This window comes from Populus alba, chromosome 18 (assembly GCF_005239225.2).
Source record: "Populus alba chromosome 18, ASM523922v2, whole genome shotgun sequence".
Lineage (NCBI taxonomy): Eukaryota > Viridiplantae > Streptophyta > Magnoliopsida > Malpighiales > Salicaceae > Populus > Populus alba.
In genome coordinates this window covers 13,366,844-13,381,633 of record NC_133301.1, presented here as the reverse complement: position 1 = coordinate 13,381,633, position 14,790 = coordinate 13,366,844, and the positions used below count along the sequence as shown (strand labels likewise).

The window sequence follows — 14,790 nt, the reverse complement described above, 5'->3', positions numbered from 1 at the left end:
AAGCTTTAATTACAACGTATCCAGAATTTTTTTTATCTATCTCTTGCCCTTTTTTTTTTTTTTTAAAAGTCATTATTCTAAACACTAACAAATTATAAATGTCATGTTTTTCAATAGTGATATTTACAAATTATATGATTTTATTAGAAAAAATTTATAATATAATATTTCACCAATATTTATTTAAAAAGGTGCTAATAAACCAAAATAGCAGTTTTTTTTAGAACAATCAATTTTAAATTCCTCAAATAACCATCACTGTATTTTAGTTTTTTTAGTGAAAATTAATCAGCACATCAAATTTTAACCATTCCAGTATTTCCAAAACTAAAAAAGCGAATCACCGCAGAACAACAATGAAGGTGATAACCATGATTGATGCCAGTTTTCGCGTGTTTACATTCACTAATCTATTAATAATAAAATCATAAAATTAATGTGTCCAATGAATTAGTGACAGTTGTTAATCTCGATCATGAAATTAAGATAAAGAAAAAATCTAAGTTATCAAGTTATTATATTAATTTGAGGATTATCAATCAACATGAATTACTTATTTTTTATTAAAATAACATTATATTTTTTTATTTTGTTAGAGTTGACCCTTCCGAATTTTAGTAAGGTCAACCTAACCATGTTGATAGAATTTTAACGGGTCAATATTTTATTTAAATTCCACAAATTAAGTCGAGTTTAACAAGTACCATACTGGCTGATCCATTTGACCATGGACCCATGCAATGCTATCATGCAAAAATGAAAAACAATGAAAAAGAAAAAAATATCCAAAGAAACAAATGAATTATTAAGGGGGAAAAAAGGAGAGAAAATGTCTATATAGGAAGAAGGAAGATAATCATAGGCAAACTGGCTGGCTTTAACCCTCTGGTTTCCTCTCTCTCTATTAGGCAACTACAATACAATCCTGATGTCCCTCCCAGTCAACAAGGAAGGCCATGGAACCCAATAACCCTAAACATTTTTAGCTAAGAAACTTAGAACGCAAATCGTCAAATCAATCAACAAATTCACATCTCCAAAGATGTCATCGGAGATTGAGATAGTGGAGGAAGATGCGGTGGTCCAATCCAACGATCGAGAATCAGCAGCTGTTAATGGGGGCAACACTAACAATGGGGTTGCTGTTGTTGGAGAAGAGAGTTTGAGAAATGATGTTTACACAGCAGCTGCTTATGGAGATTTAGAGAAGCTTCATAGATTGGTGGAGAGTGAAGGTTGTTCTGTTTCTGTACCTGACAGCCTTGGTTATTATGCTTTACAGTGGGCTGCTTTGAATAATCGCTCTGCTGCTGCTCAGTATATTATTGAGGTTTGTCTCGTTTTGTTTTTTGGTTTTTTGAATTGGTTCGTTTTTATTTTTTCTGCTTTTTAATGGGTTTGTTTCCTTTGCTTGTTTGATTAAGCCTGGATGGTGGGTCTGATTTGATGCATTGAAGAGTTTATTGAGGTGTTTAAGTTTTTTTTTTAGTTCATTTCTTGATAAAAAGCGATGATTTTGATTTGGGGAGTTGGATTTTGTAGTAAAGTTCGTGTCTTTTAGTTTGAGTGTTTTGAATGAAGTGCACTTTGTTTGGTTAGGGTTTGATGCATTAATGGAGCGAGGTAATAGTTGGATTTGGTTTGCATGTTAGTTCCTTTTATGTTATTTTTCCGGGTAAAAAGTGATGATTTTGATCCTGGAAAGTTGATATTGTGCTAAAGTTACTGTCATTTAGTCTGTTTGTATTGATCAAAGAGAGTTCAATGGATGATATTGATGTTAAACTTATTTGGAGTTGATGATATAGGATGATGACTAATTTGGTACCGGATCCTTTTCTTTTTGCCAGCATGGTGGAGATGTAAATGCAACAGATCATACAGGGCAGACAGCATTGCATTGGACTGCAGTTCGGGGTGCAATTCAAGTTGCTGAGCTGTTACTGCAAGAGGGTGCGAGGGTAAATGCTGCTGATATGTATGGCTATCAGGTTAGTGTCATCTTTGTTGTGTAAATATGCATTTGCTTCATTTAAGGGAGAGATAAGAGCTGTTTTATAATTGTGGTTTGAAGTGATATATGTGCTGTGAAATTATTACCTGTTTTTAACTTGGCACCTCTAGCACTTACCCAGTCATAAATGCGTCAGCTTTGTTCACGTGTCATTAGGGTATGGAAATTCACTAATGCATGGACGTCTGTTGTTTTATCCCTGAGCAGTTTATCATTAAGGATGAACATATACAAAAAGAATGAATATCTAAAAATTTTGGGATTCGTTTGTGGCTTCTGTGCAAATTATTTTCTTGTTAGTTGATATTGTCACAGTGATTGTTTACATCCTTAATCATGAAAACTGCTTATTGGTTGTGTTGTTTCCCAACCTAGTGTTGGTTTTTATTTCTTGAAATAAATTTGTGAGGATGAACTTCTGTTGTAACGATAGAAGTCTTGGGCTAGCAACCAAGAGGGCTGGAGTTTGATGTGGTTATTTTATGCAAAATTGATAGAATGTAGGATCATTTGAGTAGCTCTTCACTTCCCCTTCAAGGTGTGCTCCTTTTTTTATTTTTTGGTGAATAATATTGATCTTTTCCCCCTCTGATTGGGTCATGGATTTGGTGATAAGTAGGGAAGTCTAATACTCTTTGGTCAATTTGTTTTTACTTTAATTGAAGACATGGATTGAACTGAGATTTCAGATCCCTTGGCATGCTCTTTCTTTGTTCTCTTTTATACTTCTTCAAGAGATTCTATATCCAGTGTGCAAGAGGTCATGCATCAAATATGCAAAACTTTGATAGCCTGTTTCTGCTTGAACACAGTATAACCAGAGTAGGTGGCTGTGCTCATCTAATTTATATCAAGAGATTCTGTAACATGGATGAGAGGACCTTCTCTCACATGTAAACAGGATCCGAAACACTGGTCATGCATAGAAAATGGACCATGTGCTGCAAAATGGTGAAGTTTGCATATTTCTCTTGAAGGAAGCTTATTGCTCTAGTAAAGCTTCCGAGCTCAGCATTACAAGCCAGCTTTTGGACTCGCCATTTGATTGTTGGTAACTTCATCCATTTATTAGATTCTTTGAGTGATGGAAAACTTCCAAATATATTGAAGAATTTTGAGAGAAGTCTTTCTCTTTTCTTAATCTTAACAGCCGTATGTTTATACAATAAATAGGGAAGAGAAGCTAACCTACTGACCCTCAAAACAAGAAATAAATCCTAGATAGGAAAGTATTCTACACTAAACTAGAAAGCAATAATCTAGAGAATCTGAATAGTTAATATCAGATTCTGTTTCCTAAACCATATATACTAAGATTTCTCTAAGATCTTAACTGATTTTGAGACTGATTTCCACACTCCCCCTCAAGCTGGGTTGTATATGTTATACATGCCCAGCTTGTGACTCAATTCTTCAAAATTAGTTCTTGGTAGAGCTTTGGTGAGGATGTCTGCAATCTGAGATTTTGTTGGAGTGTAAATAAGGTGAACAATGTTCTTCTCAATCTTTTCTGTAATGAAGTGTCGATCTATTTCAATGTGCTTTGTCCTGTCATGATGAACTGGATTCTTTGCTATGCTTATGGCTGCTTGATTATCACAATGCAGCTGTATAGGTGTCAATGATTCCATGCCAAGTTCCTTAAGTAATCTAAGTATCCACATCCCTTCACAAATACCAAGAGCTAGAGCTCTCAGTTCAGATTCTGCACTGCTTCTAGATACCACATGTTTCTTGCTTCTCCAAGTTACTAGATTTCCCCAAACATAGGAGCAATATCCAGAAGTAGATCTCCTATCTATAATGTTTCCTGCCCAGTCTGCATCTGTGTAGATTTCAATATTTTTGTTGTCACATTTCTTGTATAGAAGGCCTCTACCAGGAGTCATTTTCAGGTACCTCAAGATTCTATTAACTGCTGCCATATGATCTTCTGTCGGGTTGTTCATGAATTGGCTTACAAAACTGACAGAAAAGCCAATATCAGGTCTGGTATGTGAGAGATAGATGAGTCGACCCACAAGTCTTTGATATCTCCCCCTATCCACTGGTATACTATTATTTTCTGCTCCTATCTTCTTTGTTGAATCCATTGGAGTGTCTGCAGGTTTGCATCCAAGCATTCCTGTTTCTTGTAGTAGATCCAAGACATATTTTCGTTGAGAAACATATATACCTTTCCTTGATCGTGCCACTTCCATGCCAAGGAAGTATTTGAGATACCCAAGGTCTTTGATCTCAAATTCCTTGGCTAACAGTTTCTTCAATCTCACCAGTTCTTCCTCATAATCCCCAGTTAAGATGATGTCATCCACATATACTATTAGGATTGCTATTTTCTTTTCTGGAGAGGTTTTTACAAACAGTGTGTGGTCTGCTTGGCATTGGGAATATCCATACTGTGCTACTGTCTTTGTAAACCTGTCAAACCATGCCCGAGGTGATTGCTTGAGTCCATATAGTGATTTTTTCAGTCTGCATACTCTGTTGAGGTTGGAGGATGTTTCTAGTCCTGGAGGAATATCCATGTATACTTCTTCTTCCAAGTCTCCATTAAGGAAAGCATTTTTGATGTCTAGTTGATGTAGTGGCCAGTCTTGGTTAGCTGCTAGGGACAGAAGTACTCTGATTGTATTAAGTTTGGCCACCGGAGCAAATGTTTCTTGATAGTCTATTCCATAGGACTGAGTATACCCTTTTGCAACCAGACGAGCTTTTAACCTTTCAATACTCCCATCAGCCTTATGTTTGATAGTAAATAACCATTTACACCCAACTGGTTTCTTTCCAGGTGGAAGTTCAGAAATTTCCCAAGTTTTATTCTTGTTTAAGGCACTGATTTCATCACTCACTGCCTTTTTCCACCCTGAATCTTTTGAGAGCTTCTTCAATAGACTTAGGAATCTGTACACTGTCAATGGCTGAAACAAATGCATGATAGGTTGGTGATAACCCTTCATATGAAACAAATTTGCTGATGGGATGACTTGTGCATGATCTAACACCCTTTCTCAAAGCAATTGGAATATTTGAATCATCAATAACAGAGGCAGTATTCTCACAGTCAGAAGTTTCCATACCTGAGTATATTGGGGCAGAATCTGGACTTGGTTCTGAATCTTGGTCATGTGCAAGAGGTATTGTGTGCTCTATCTCCTTTCCAAGTTTTTTTCCTTCTAGAGTAGGTAAGAAGCTCATGATTTGTGATCTGTTTTGGTGTAGGATGAATCTGGTCAGGAGATTGGACTGAGGCTGGTGGTGCTGGGACTGATTGGATTGAAACTGGAGGTGTAGTGTGAGGACTCAAAGTAGGAGAACTCATTGTGGAATGACTTTGGACAAGACTCTGTTGGTTGTCTCCTAGGTTAATTACATGATCAGATTGTATATCCCAATTCTGATATTCTCTCATGGTTGCCCCCTGAAGATCAGACTTGGGATAGTATGCTTGGTGTTCAAAAAAATGTGACATCCATAGAGGTATAGACCTTTTTGTAGGTAGGAGAATAACATTTATAACCCTTTTGGTGTGGAGAGTATCCTATAAAAATACATTTGAGAGATGTAGGGTCTAATTTTCCTCTATGGTGTATATGGACAAAACACTGAGCAGCCAAATACTTTCGGGTCTAAGGAAGAGAGTAGTTTGGTATGTGGAAAGGCTTGTAGAAGGACTTGGCTAGGAGTTTTGAAGTTTAGAAACTCTGGAAGGCATTCTGTTTGATGAGATAGGTTGCTGTGAGTACAGCTTCTCCCCAGAATTGTTTTGGCACATGAGTAGAGAGCATAAGGGATCTAGCAACTTCCAACAGATGTCTATTCTTCCTTTCAGCTACTCCATTTTGTTGTGGGGTGTTAACACAAGAGCTTATATGGATAATGCCTTGATTTAGACAAAAGGTATTAAGGCTAGAATTGAAATATTCTTTGGCATTATCAGTTTTTAGGATTTGGATTTTAGTCTGGAATTGGGTTTGTATCATGGAATGGAAGTTTTGGAAAATCTGACTGACTTCAGATTTTTCTTTCATAAGGAATAGCCAAGTCAATCTAGTGTGATCATCAACAAAGGAGACAAACCACCCGAGTTCCAGTTATATTGTGCACTTTTGAGGGTCCCCATACATCACTATGAATCATTGCAAATGGATGTGATGGTTTATATGAAATGGTGGGATAACTACTGCGAACATGTTTAGAGAGTTGACATATTTCACATTTGAAGGATTGTGAGCTTTTATTGGAAAAGAAAGAGGGAAACAGCCTTTCAAGGTACATGAAGTTTGGATGACCAAGGCGATAGTGCCATAACAGAACATCACTATCTTTATTGACATGAAAATTTAAAGCTGACTGACCCTTGAATGATATATAGCTTCTGTTTTGAGTTTGCCTTCTTAGAGGAATCTCACTTTTGAGGAGATAGAGCCCAGAACACATCTTAGCACTGCCAATCCTCTTCCCCGTATCCAGATCCTGAAATATACACAAATGAGGAAAGAATTTAGCAACACAATTTAGATCACGAGTCAATTTGCTGATTGAGAGTAGGTTGCAGTCTAGGTTAGGGACATGGAGGATAGAGTTTAGGATCATGTCCCTTGAGAGTCTGCTCAGGCCTATTCCCTTAACTTGGGAGGAAGACCCATCAGCTATACGGACTGTAGAGTTATTAGTGCACTGATTGTATTCATTAAGAAGAGTGGCATCTCCTGTCATATGGTCTGACGCTCCAGAGTCGATGATCCAAGGGCTTGAGTGTTTCTTACTAACAGTAAGGGCTGTTGAAAAGTTACCTTTTTGTGCTAACAGTCTAGATCCAGAACCAGAGGCTGACATACTTGGTTGAGACAGTGAATTCTGACTGAAGAGTTGCTGTAAGATCTCAAGCTGTTCCTTGCTGAAAGGACTTGTTTCTGTTGGCAGAATGGTGTTCTTATCTCGGTTGTTGTCTGAATATACATTGTTGGCACGTCTGTCTTTGTCATTTATTGATTTTGATGGTTTCCAATCAGCAGGTTTGCCATGAATCTTCCAGCAGTTTTCCTTGACATGTCCTGGTTTGTTGCAGTGATCACACCAGGGTCTTCCTTTCCTCTGTCGATTATCATAGTTGCTGTTTGAATAGCCTCGAGCAGCAAGTGCAGATCCTTCCATTATATGAGCTGAGTTGTGAGGTCCCATCATTACTTTCTTTCTACTTTCTTCACGTCTAACCTCAGAGAATGCTTCTCTGAGATTTGGAAGAGGTTTGGTTCCCATTATTCTTCCTCTGACTTCATCAAGATTCTTGTTGAGCCCGAGAAGAAATTTGAAAGTTCTTTTCTGCTCTACAATTCTTCTATATAAGACTGTGTCTTCAGGGCAATTCCAGCTGTGAGTTTCAAACATATCTAGGTGCTGCCAATGACGGCAGAGAGTGTTGAAGAATTGAGTGATAGAAAGTTCTCCTTGGCGTAGATCATGTAACACTGCCTCAATCTCAAATAGTTCTGATGTATTTTCAGAACTTGAGTAGGTTTCTCTTGCTGCTTCCCAGATTTCCTTTGCTGTTCCATATAGCAGAAAGTTTTCGCCAATTTCATTGGTCATTGAATTGATCAGCCATGACATTACCATATGATTTTCAGTCTTCCATGTTCGAAACATGGGATCATTCCTTTCTGGTATGATGATATCCCCTGTGAGGTAGTCATCTCTGCCCTTTCCACAAATAAACATCATGACTGATGATGACCACTGAAGATAATTGTATCCATTGAGTTTGTGTCCTGTGATTTGGTGTGATGTGCCTTCAGTGCCTCCTGAAAGGCTAACAGATGAGGTTGTTCCTGGCTGTGAGGTCACCTCAGAGAGAGAGCTTTGTCCTGCTGCTGCCATGTCTTAGAGAAGCAGATTAGGGTTCAAGAGTAGGCTCTGATACCATGAAGAATTTTGAGAGAAGTCTTTCTCTTTTCTTAATCTTAACAGCCGTATGTTTATACAATAAATAGGGAAGAGAAGCTAACCTACTGACCCTCAAAACAAGAAATAAATCCTAGATAGGAAAGTATTCTACACTAAACTAGAAAGCAATAATCTAGAGAATCTGAATAGTTAATATCAGATTCTGTTTCCTAAACCATATATACTAAGATTTCTCTAAGATCTTAACTGATTTTGAGACTGATTTCCACATATATCAAGAGAAGATACATTTAAAATGGGATGAATTTTTCATATTTAAGGAGCAATTCTATGGCAATCTATTATCTGGGATCTGTTAGACAGGGTTTCAGCTTCTTCTGTTTGAATGTTGAATTGATCAGAACTTGAACTTAAGAAGTGCAATGATACTATTTTCTGCTCCTGTTTTTTTTAGTCTTGAATATATAGGGGTGCAGTGAACTTGTTGATTCTATCTCTAGTTATAAGCTCTGGCTGCTTGTTAAATTTTTAAATATTCCCTTTAATTTGTGCTATCAAGAAATAGGCAATCACACTTTTGCAGTGCCCTCCTTTAATTGTGGAGATGCCTTCCCAAGATAACTGATAACTATTTCTATGCAACAACTTGGACTGTTTGAATCATGTTAGATGCATAAATGGAAGGTTTCTAGATGCTGTGCTTTGCTTTACTGTCCTGAAATAGCCAGTTATTAGTTTCTCTAATTAGAACTTAGCTGTGAAATCTGAGGATAACAATTTGCTGGTTGTTAATTTGACATCAATGCAGACAACTCATGTTGCAGCTCAATATGGTCAGACAGCTTTTCTCTATCACATTGTCTCAAAATGGAATGCTGACCCTGATGTTCCTGATGTTGATGGAAGAAGCCCTTTGCACTGGTATATGAGAACTTCCCCTTCCCTTTTATTATTGAAGAGATTATTGTTTACTTGAAACTGTTTTTTTTTGTATTTTTTTCTAATATTTTTCAACATTTTCTTGCTTGGTATATGCCATTTTGGTTTGCTCACAATGACATAACAGCTTGCATAGCCTTTATATAAGAATATCACCTGTCCATGCTTTTGGTTTTGTTGACAAATATCTCAGTGGGTCACACTTGCGTAAAATCAACAATTTAGCTTCCATATTAAATGTTACGCCATTATCAATTCCTTTGGTGGTCATTATTTTTCTGTATCAAGTAGCTCCTTTACCGTGTACTTTGTACCATATGTTCTTTTTATCAGCTATTGGTGGTGTTTTGATTTTTTTTGCTAATCTGTTTCTTTCTTGGATTATTTTAGGGCTGCTTATAAAGGTTTTCCTGATTGTATACGCCTTCTATTATTTCTGGATTCTTATAGAGGACGCCAGGATAGAGAGGGTAAATGAGCATCCCAAATGTTGAACTTCTGTTTTGTCAATATAGAAAGAAATAGATGAAATATACATGCGTTAACCTGTATGGATAAGTGTGTCTATTCCCTTACTAGTTTTCATTTATACATCAGGTTGCACTCCTCTCCATTGGGCTGCTATTAGGGGTAACTTGGAGGCATGCACAGTGTTAGTACAGGCTGGCAAGAAGGAAGACTTGATGGTGACTGATAACACTGGCCTTACACCGGCACAGCTTGCTTCTGACAAGAATCATCGACAAGTTGCTTTTTTCCTTGTATGTGTTCCATAATAAAAATAATTTAAATTGGTTAGTGATGTTACTTTTTAAGGGGTTTATTGTTTTTTCTATATGTTATGTGAAGCTCAAATGCCTTTTGTGGTTAGTGATTCACCATTGAAGTAAAATGTCTTAAAGACAGAAGTAAAATAATGTTGCAATGATTAAGAAGGATAACAATAAAAGAAGTGTATGCTAGAACTATTTCAAGAGGCACCCTGGGAACTTGCGGATGTGACAAGGACAATGTAATGGTAGGATTCCACAGTGAATGGAAGCTTGTATTCTAATCTCGTTGGTTTTCTATGTTGTGTTGCATTCATTTATATGAAGTGTTCTATTTCAAAGACTTTTATTCTTTCTGGATCTACCCTCATTCACTTCTTTGGCTCTCATATAGGCCAAGGTCATCCTCCCTATTGTGAAATATAGTTTACTAATGATGTGTGGTTCTAGGTTATCGAGGCTTGATTTGGCTCTATAATTGTGATATCCTTTTTGACAAAAACCCTTCCATTCCGATAAAGATATTTAATCTCATCTGAAAGTCTATTTGTGGACTCTAGTATTTCCTTGTAGGTACCTCCATAGTGGTGACAATACTATCTCAATGCAGACATGCAATAGACCTTTTCTCATGAACTGGTAATAGCTATTTGCAAGCCAGCTAAGATTTAGATAGAATCATTAGTTCTCAGTTGATGAAGGAGAACTGTGGGAGGATCTTTCTGTGTATAGATGATTACCTGGAAACCTGATCTACCTGCATATGACAAGACCTGATATACATAGCCTATGCCTTTTCTCCCATTTATATTTCAATTTCCTTCCAAGTGGCTTAGTGTTCTGTTTTTGTTTGAATATTTACTTTTCCTAAGAATTTTAAATTTTTTGATGAGTTTTCTGTTTACTTTTCGAAGTTTCTTAGTGCTCTGTTGTCATTTGAAAGGCTCTGAAGTTTTTTCTTCAAGTTATATTTTTTAATAAATCTTTGTGTGCAGGGAAACGCTAGAAGGTTGCTTGACAAACAGTGTGATGGGAACAGTCGACTAGGACGCCTCTCAAAGTTGGGGCTAGCACCTGTGTTATGGTTCATAATATTACTTCTCCTCGTGACCTATGTTCACTCTGTCATCATGGGTATCTTCCATTATCTCTTTGTTACAATGTATTTTTACTCCTATCATCAACATTACTCTACCATGTCCTTGTCTTATATTTTTAATTTAATAACTTTGGGTACAGCTTCAAATCTGCCAAAGTTAACAGCTGGCTTTGGCCTTCTTGCCTGGTTGGCTGTTTTCCTAGTCACTGCTGGACTAGTTATGTTTTATAGGTGTAGCAGGTATGCTCTATTGTGCATTCTAGCTATGTGTTGTACAGCTGAATAAATCCATGCTAGAACTGTTGCCTATGTTTTCTATTCCTTATCGTTTTCTGTTGCTAAAGAAAATCATAAATAAAAGTAGAGAAATATGTAAAGGAAGAATGTAGATCCTCTATACATTTGAGGCCTCCATTATATTGCTCAGGGGGCAATGCATTGCTGAAATCCTCAAATTCAGATATTTGTGGAGCGAGTAATTTGATATTGTTGAGATACAGTAGGACCACTGTTTGTGAAGCAATATGGATTAAACGCTGTGTAAATTATAAGCAACATGGAAAAAATTCCTTGCATGTCTAGATGTGACTGTTCTGACCTAAATCAATCATGAAATGCCTTTAGTTTGTTATTCGGAGCAGCATTGTGAAACAGTTGCACACTAGTGGAAATTTATGGTCACAGTGTTCCAATGTACATTGACCCTTTTGAGTTTAGCAGACCTTCTTCTGTTGGCTGTTGTGGCGTATTCATCTGTTGTCTCATAAAGACACCCATGTTTGGTGAGAAAAACATACATTACTTTTGCATCATGTTCCCAAGATATGATGATCACCTTCAGCTCACCTTTCAGTATGTTTCTTTATACATAATTATTGCTTATCTTATTGCATATCACATCTCCAATTGATTGCATGGATCCCTGCCTGATTTTTTTTTGTTCATGTTACAATGTGAATTACACAAAATTATGATGTAACACCAAACTTGAACATAGCAATCTCAATTGATATTTCACTTTCTTCTTTCGATTATCTCTTGGCAGGAAGGATCCGGGTTACATTAGAATGAATGTGCACGATCCACAAAATATGAAAGATGATGTATGTTTCATCCCTTTTAGATTAATCATGCTTATATTTATTACTATTGATGGTTCTTCGGCATGTAGAAAGATAGTTTTCTATTCAGTTCTTTTATTGAAGTCGTGCAGAGTTTTCTTTCTATCTTTCTTTTTCTAAACAAAAACGCAGGCCCTGTATATTCTCTGATCACTTCTGTATTTATATTTGGCCTTTTATTCTAGGAGCCACTTTTGAAGATTGAGATAAATAATCCTGCTTTGCTCACTGGGAATTGGTCTCAGCTCTGTGCGACATGCAAGGTACTGATTTTTGGCAGCCTATATGGATCTTGCTTGATGAGCAATTCATCTAGCTTTCTCTGATTGATGCTCGGTTTAGTGACATTTTGTTAATTAATCCAATTTCAAATAATAATCAGATTGTCAGACCTCTTCGTGCAAAGCACTGTTCCACATGTGATCGATGTGTTGAACAATTTGATCATCATTGCCCTTGGGTATCTAATTGCATTGGCAAGGTGCGTAAATACTGTTTGATGTCTTTTCTTCAGCTCACATTTCCACTTCGAATTTTATCAAAATGTATGGTTAATGTCACACATTCATGAAACAGATCTCAGTTGTTTGCCCTGGCAATTAGTTTGATAACATTCAGCCAGATAAATTGATCTTTGACTGTTTGGAATGCATTTCTGACTGGCAGGCATAAAAATAATGGCTTGATACTTGCATTTAGTTTATTACATATGCACACGACCTGAGCTTTCCTTAGGGGGGCCTTGGCATTTAAATTTACATGGTTTAACCTGCACTGAAGATCCATATCGTAGATATTTTTCAACTGTATTTACCTCTCTATAAAATAATGTGGCATATTTGTGTCTGATGCAGAAAAACAAATGGGAATTCTTTGCATTTCTTGTTCTAGAAGTTTCAGCAATGTTGATAACTGGTGGAGTGACTCTCACAAGTATGTGACTGATTAGCCTTTCAGATTCTAGCCATTTCTAAGCATATTTTTTGCTTATTTTTTTTTGGTGGGGCGGGGAAGTTTCTGATTGAGAATGATTTGCGGTATGCAGGAGTTTTGACTGATCCTTTGGCTCCCTCTTCTCTGGGAGCATGGATAAACCATGCTGTATCTCATCATACTGGTGCTATATCATTTCTGATTATGGATTTCTTCCTCTTCTTTGGCGTGGCAGTATTAACCATTGTACAAGCCTCTCAGGTAAATCCTGTAAACATCTGCTAGTGCTGAATATCTGACTGATTGTCTTGGGTGATTTGTTCTGTAGCAGCTGTTACATAGTAATTGAACTCATAAGCTTGAGTTGCATGCTTATATTTTCACATGATATGCTATTGTGATGCACTTTAGAGTTGCATACCGGTAACCATATGGACTGTTAAGTGCAGTTTCTTGCTGTTACTGTGTGCTGTGTCTGAAGAAAAAATGTTGTTATGTTGGAGTTCATGCAATTTACTATTTTATACCAAGGGAGTGTATTAGGTAGGATAGCATGCGTTAAATGAGATATACACTTCAAGAGGATATCAAATGATGTGTAATTAAAAGAGCATTTCGTTTTCCAACTTCTTTTGTGATGAATGTTCCATGTGTTGACAAGCTGTGCTTTGCCAGTGAACTCTGAAGGTGATTTGTCATTTTTAACACTTTTAGATGAATAGTGCTGAATCATTTCTTCTCCTGTGACAGATATCTCGTAATATAACTACCAATGAAATGGCAAATGCACTGCGTTATAGCTATCTCAGGGGCCCAGGGGGTCGCTTCAGAAACCCATTTGATCATGGTTGTAAAAAGAATTGTTCAGATTTCTTAATCAATGGTTACAATGAAGATGTGGAGTATTTTGAAGATTCTCCACATTCTGAGGGGATTGGAATGATGCACATGTCAAGGAATTCAAACCTGCAAAATGGGGATGCTCATTCTCATCACATGAATGGCAATGGCCATGTTTCCATCAATGTGAATTCGGAAAGTAAAATCCATCATGGTCATGTTCATTCTTCCCACTGCAGCCACGATCACCAAGGGAGGTCTAAATCGGACACCGCACCCTTGGGTTTGGGTGGTCTTGGTCTCGGAAGAAGCAGTGCCCGAACTGTTGCAGCTGCATGATGCTGTGATACAAGCTGAAATTGATATGTTTTGTATCATAAACCCATGTGATTGAACTTTTGTTATTTGATTGATTGGAGCTCTTTTTGGCCCCTAAAGGTGCTCAATTTTTGTACAAATTTACCCTCTTTAATGTTTGTAGCAGCTGTTAGTGAATATCAGATTTAGATGTGGGTACACTACTACAGAGAGCACTATTGCTTCTTGTACCTTACCATGTAACTTGCTGTTGTCTTCTCGCGTCGTTATTTCTTACAATTATAGAAATCCCTTTTCAAAGTTCATATGGCAGGATCTGCGTTCTCCAGAATGGCATCCAATTTCATGATTTATAGCTTTTCCGGGGTTTCCCTATCCGCAAAGCTGCAGTGTTGCATGTGCTACCAGCCATTGAATTTTGTTTTGCTTCATTGGCCTAATGTTGATTGTCAAACAGTGACTAAGATGAGATATCTTTTTCCAAACAATATAGTCAAAACTGTTCCTGATAACTTGAATTAAGCTTGTCAAATACACTTTTTTGAATAATTTAGAAGTGGGAGTTGCAAGCATGTACACTTTAACTTGTTGCTGATTGTTCTTATTTCGTACTTCAAATTTGGTGCAGGTTTTTTCAACAAAGAAATCAGCATCTGCAAGAGAGGTGGATTGTGGTTTACGGCTAGGTGGTATCTTAAATTAGTTTCTGCAAGAATTAAACTCATCATTATATCACCATCCAAGGCAAAAATCCATTCTAAATTAGAGGCAATCCTTTATATCTCATGCTAGAAACATATATCAAACAAAAAAAAAGCAGTATTTTTTTTATATCAATTTTTATATATA

General features: G+C 37.0%; 1 protein-coding gene across 1 annotated transcript; it reads left to right on the top strand.

Moving 5' to 3' along the window:
* The first annotated feature begins 780 nt into the window (after positions 1 to 780).
* Positions 781 to 14,246, top strand: LOC118034282 (protein S-acyltransferase 24). The gene is made up of 13 exons (XM_035039524.2): positions 781 to 1,330; positions 1,851 to 1,991; positions 8,730 to 8,842; positions 9,251 to 9,330; positions 9,458 to 9,621; positions 10,626 to 10,764; positions 10,870 to 10,969; positions 11,775 to 11,832; positions 12,036 to 12,113; positions 12,233 to 12,331; positions 12,705 to 12,783; positions 12,896 to 13,044; positions 13,534 to 14,246. The coding sequence occupies exons 1-13, from the start codon at positions 1,043 to 1,045 to the stop codon at positions 13,960 to 13,962; spliced, it is 1,917 nt and encodes a 638-aa protein (XP_034895415.1). The 5' UTR covers positions 781 to 1,042; the 3' UTR covers positions 13,963 to 14,246.
* The last annotated feature ends 544 nt before the right edge of the window (positions 14,247 to 14,790 follow it).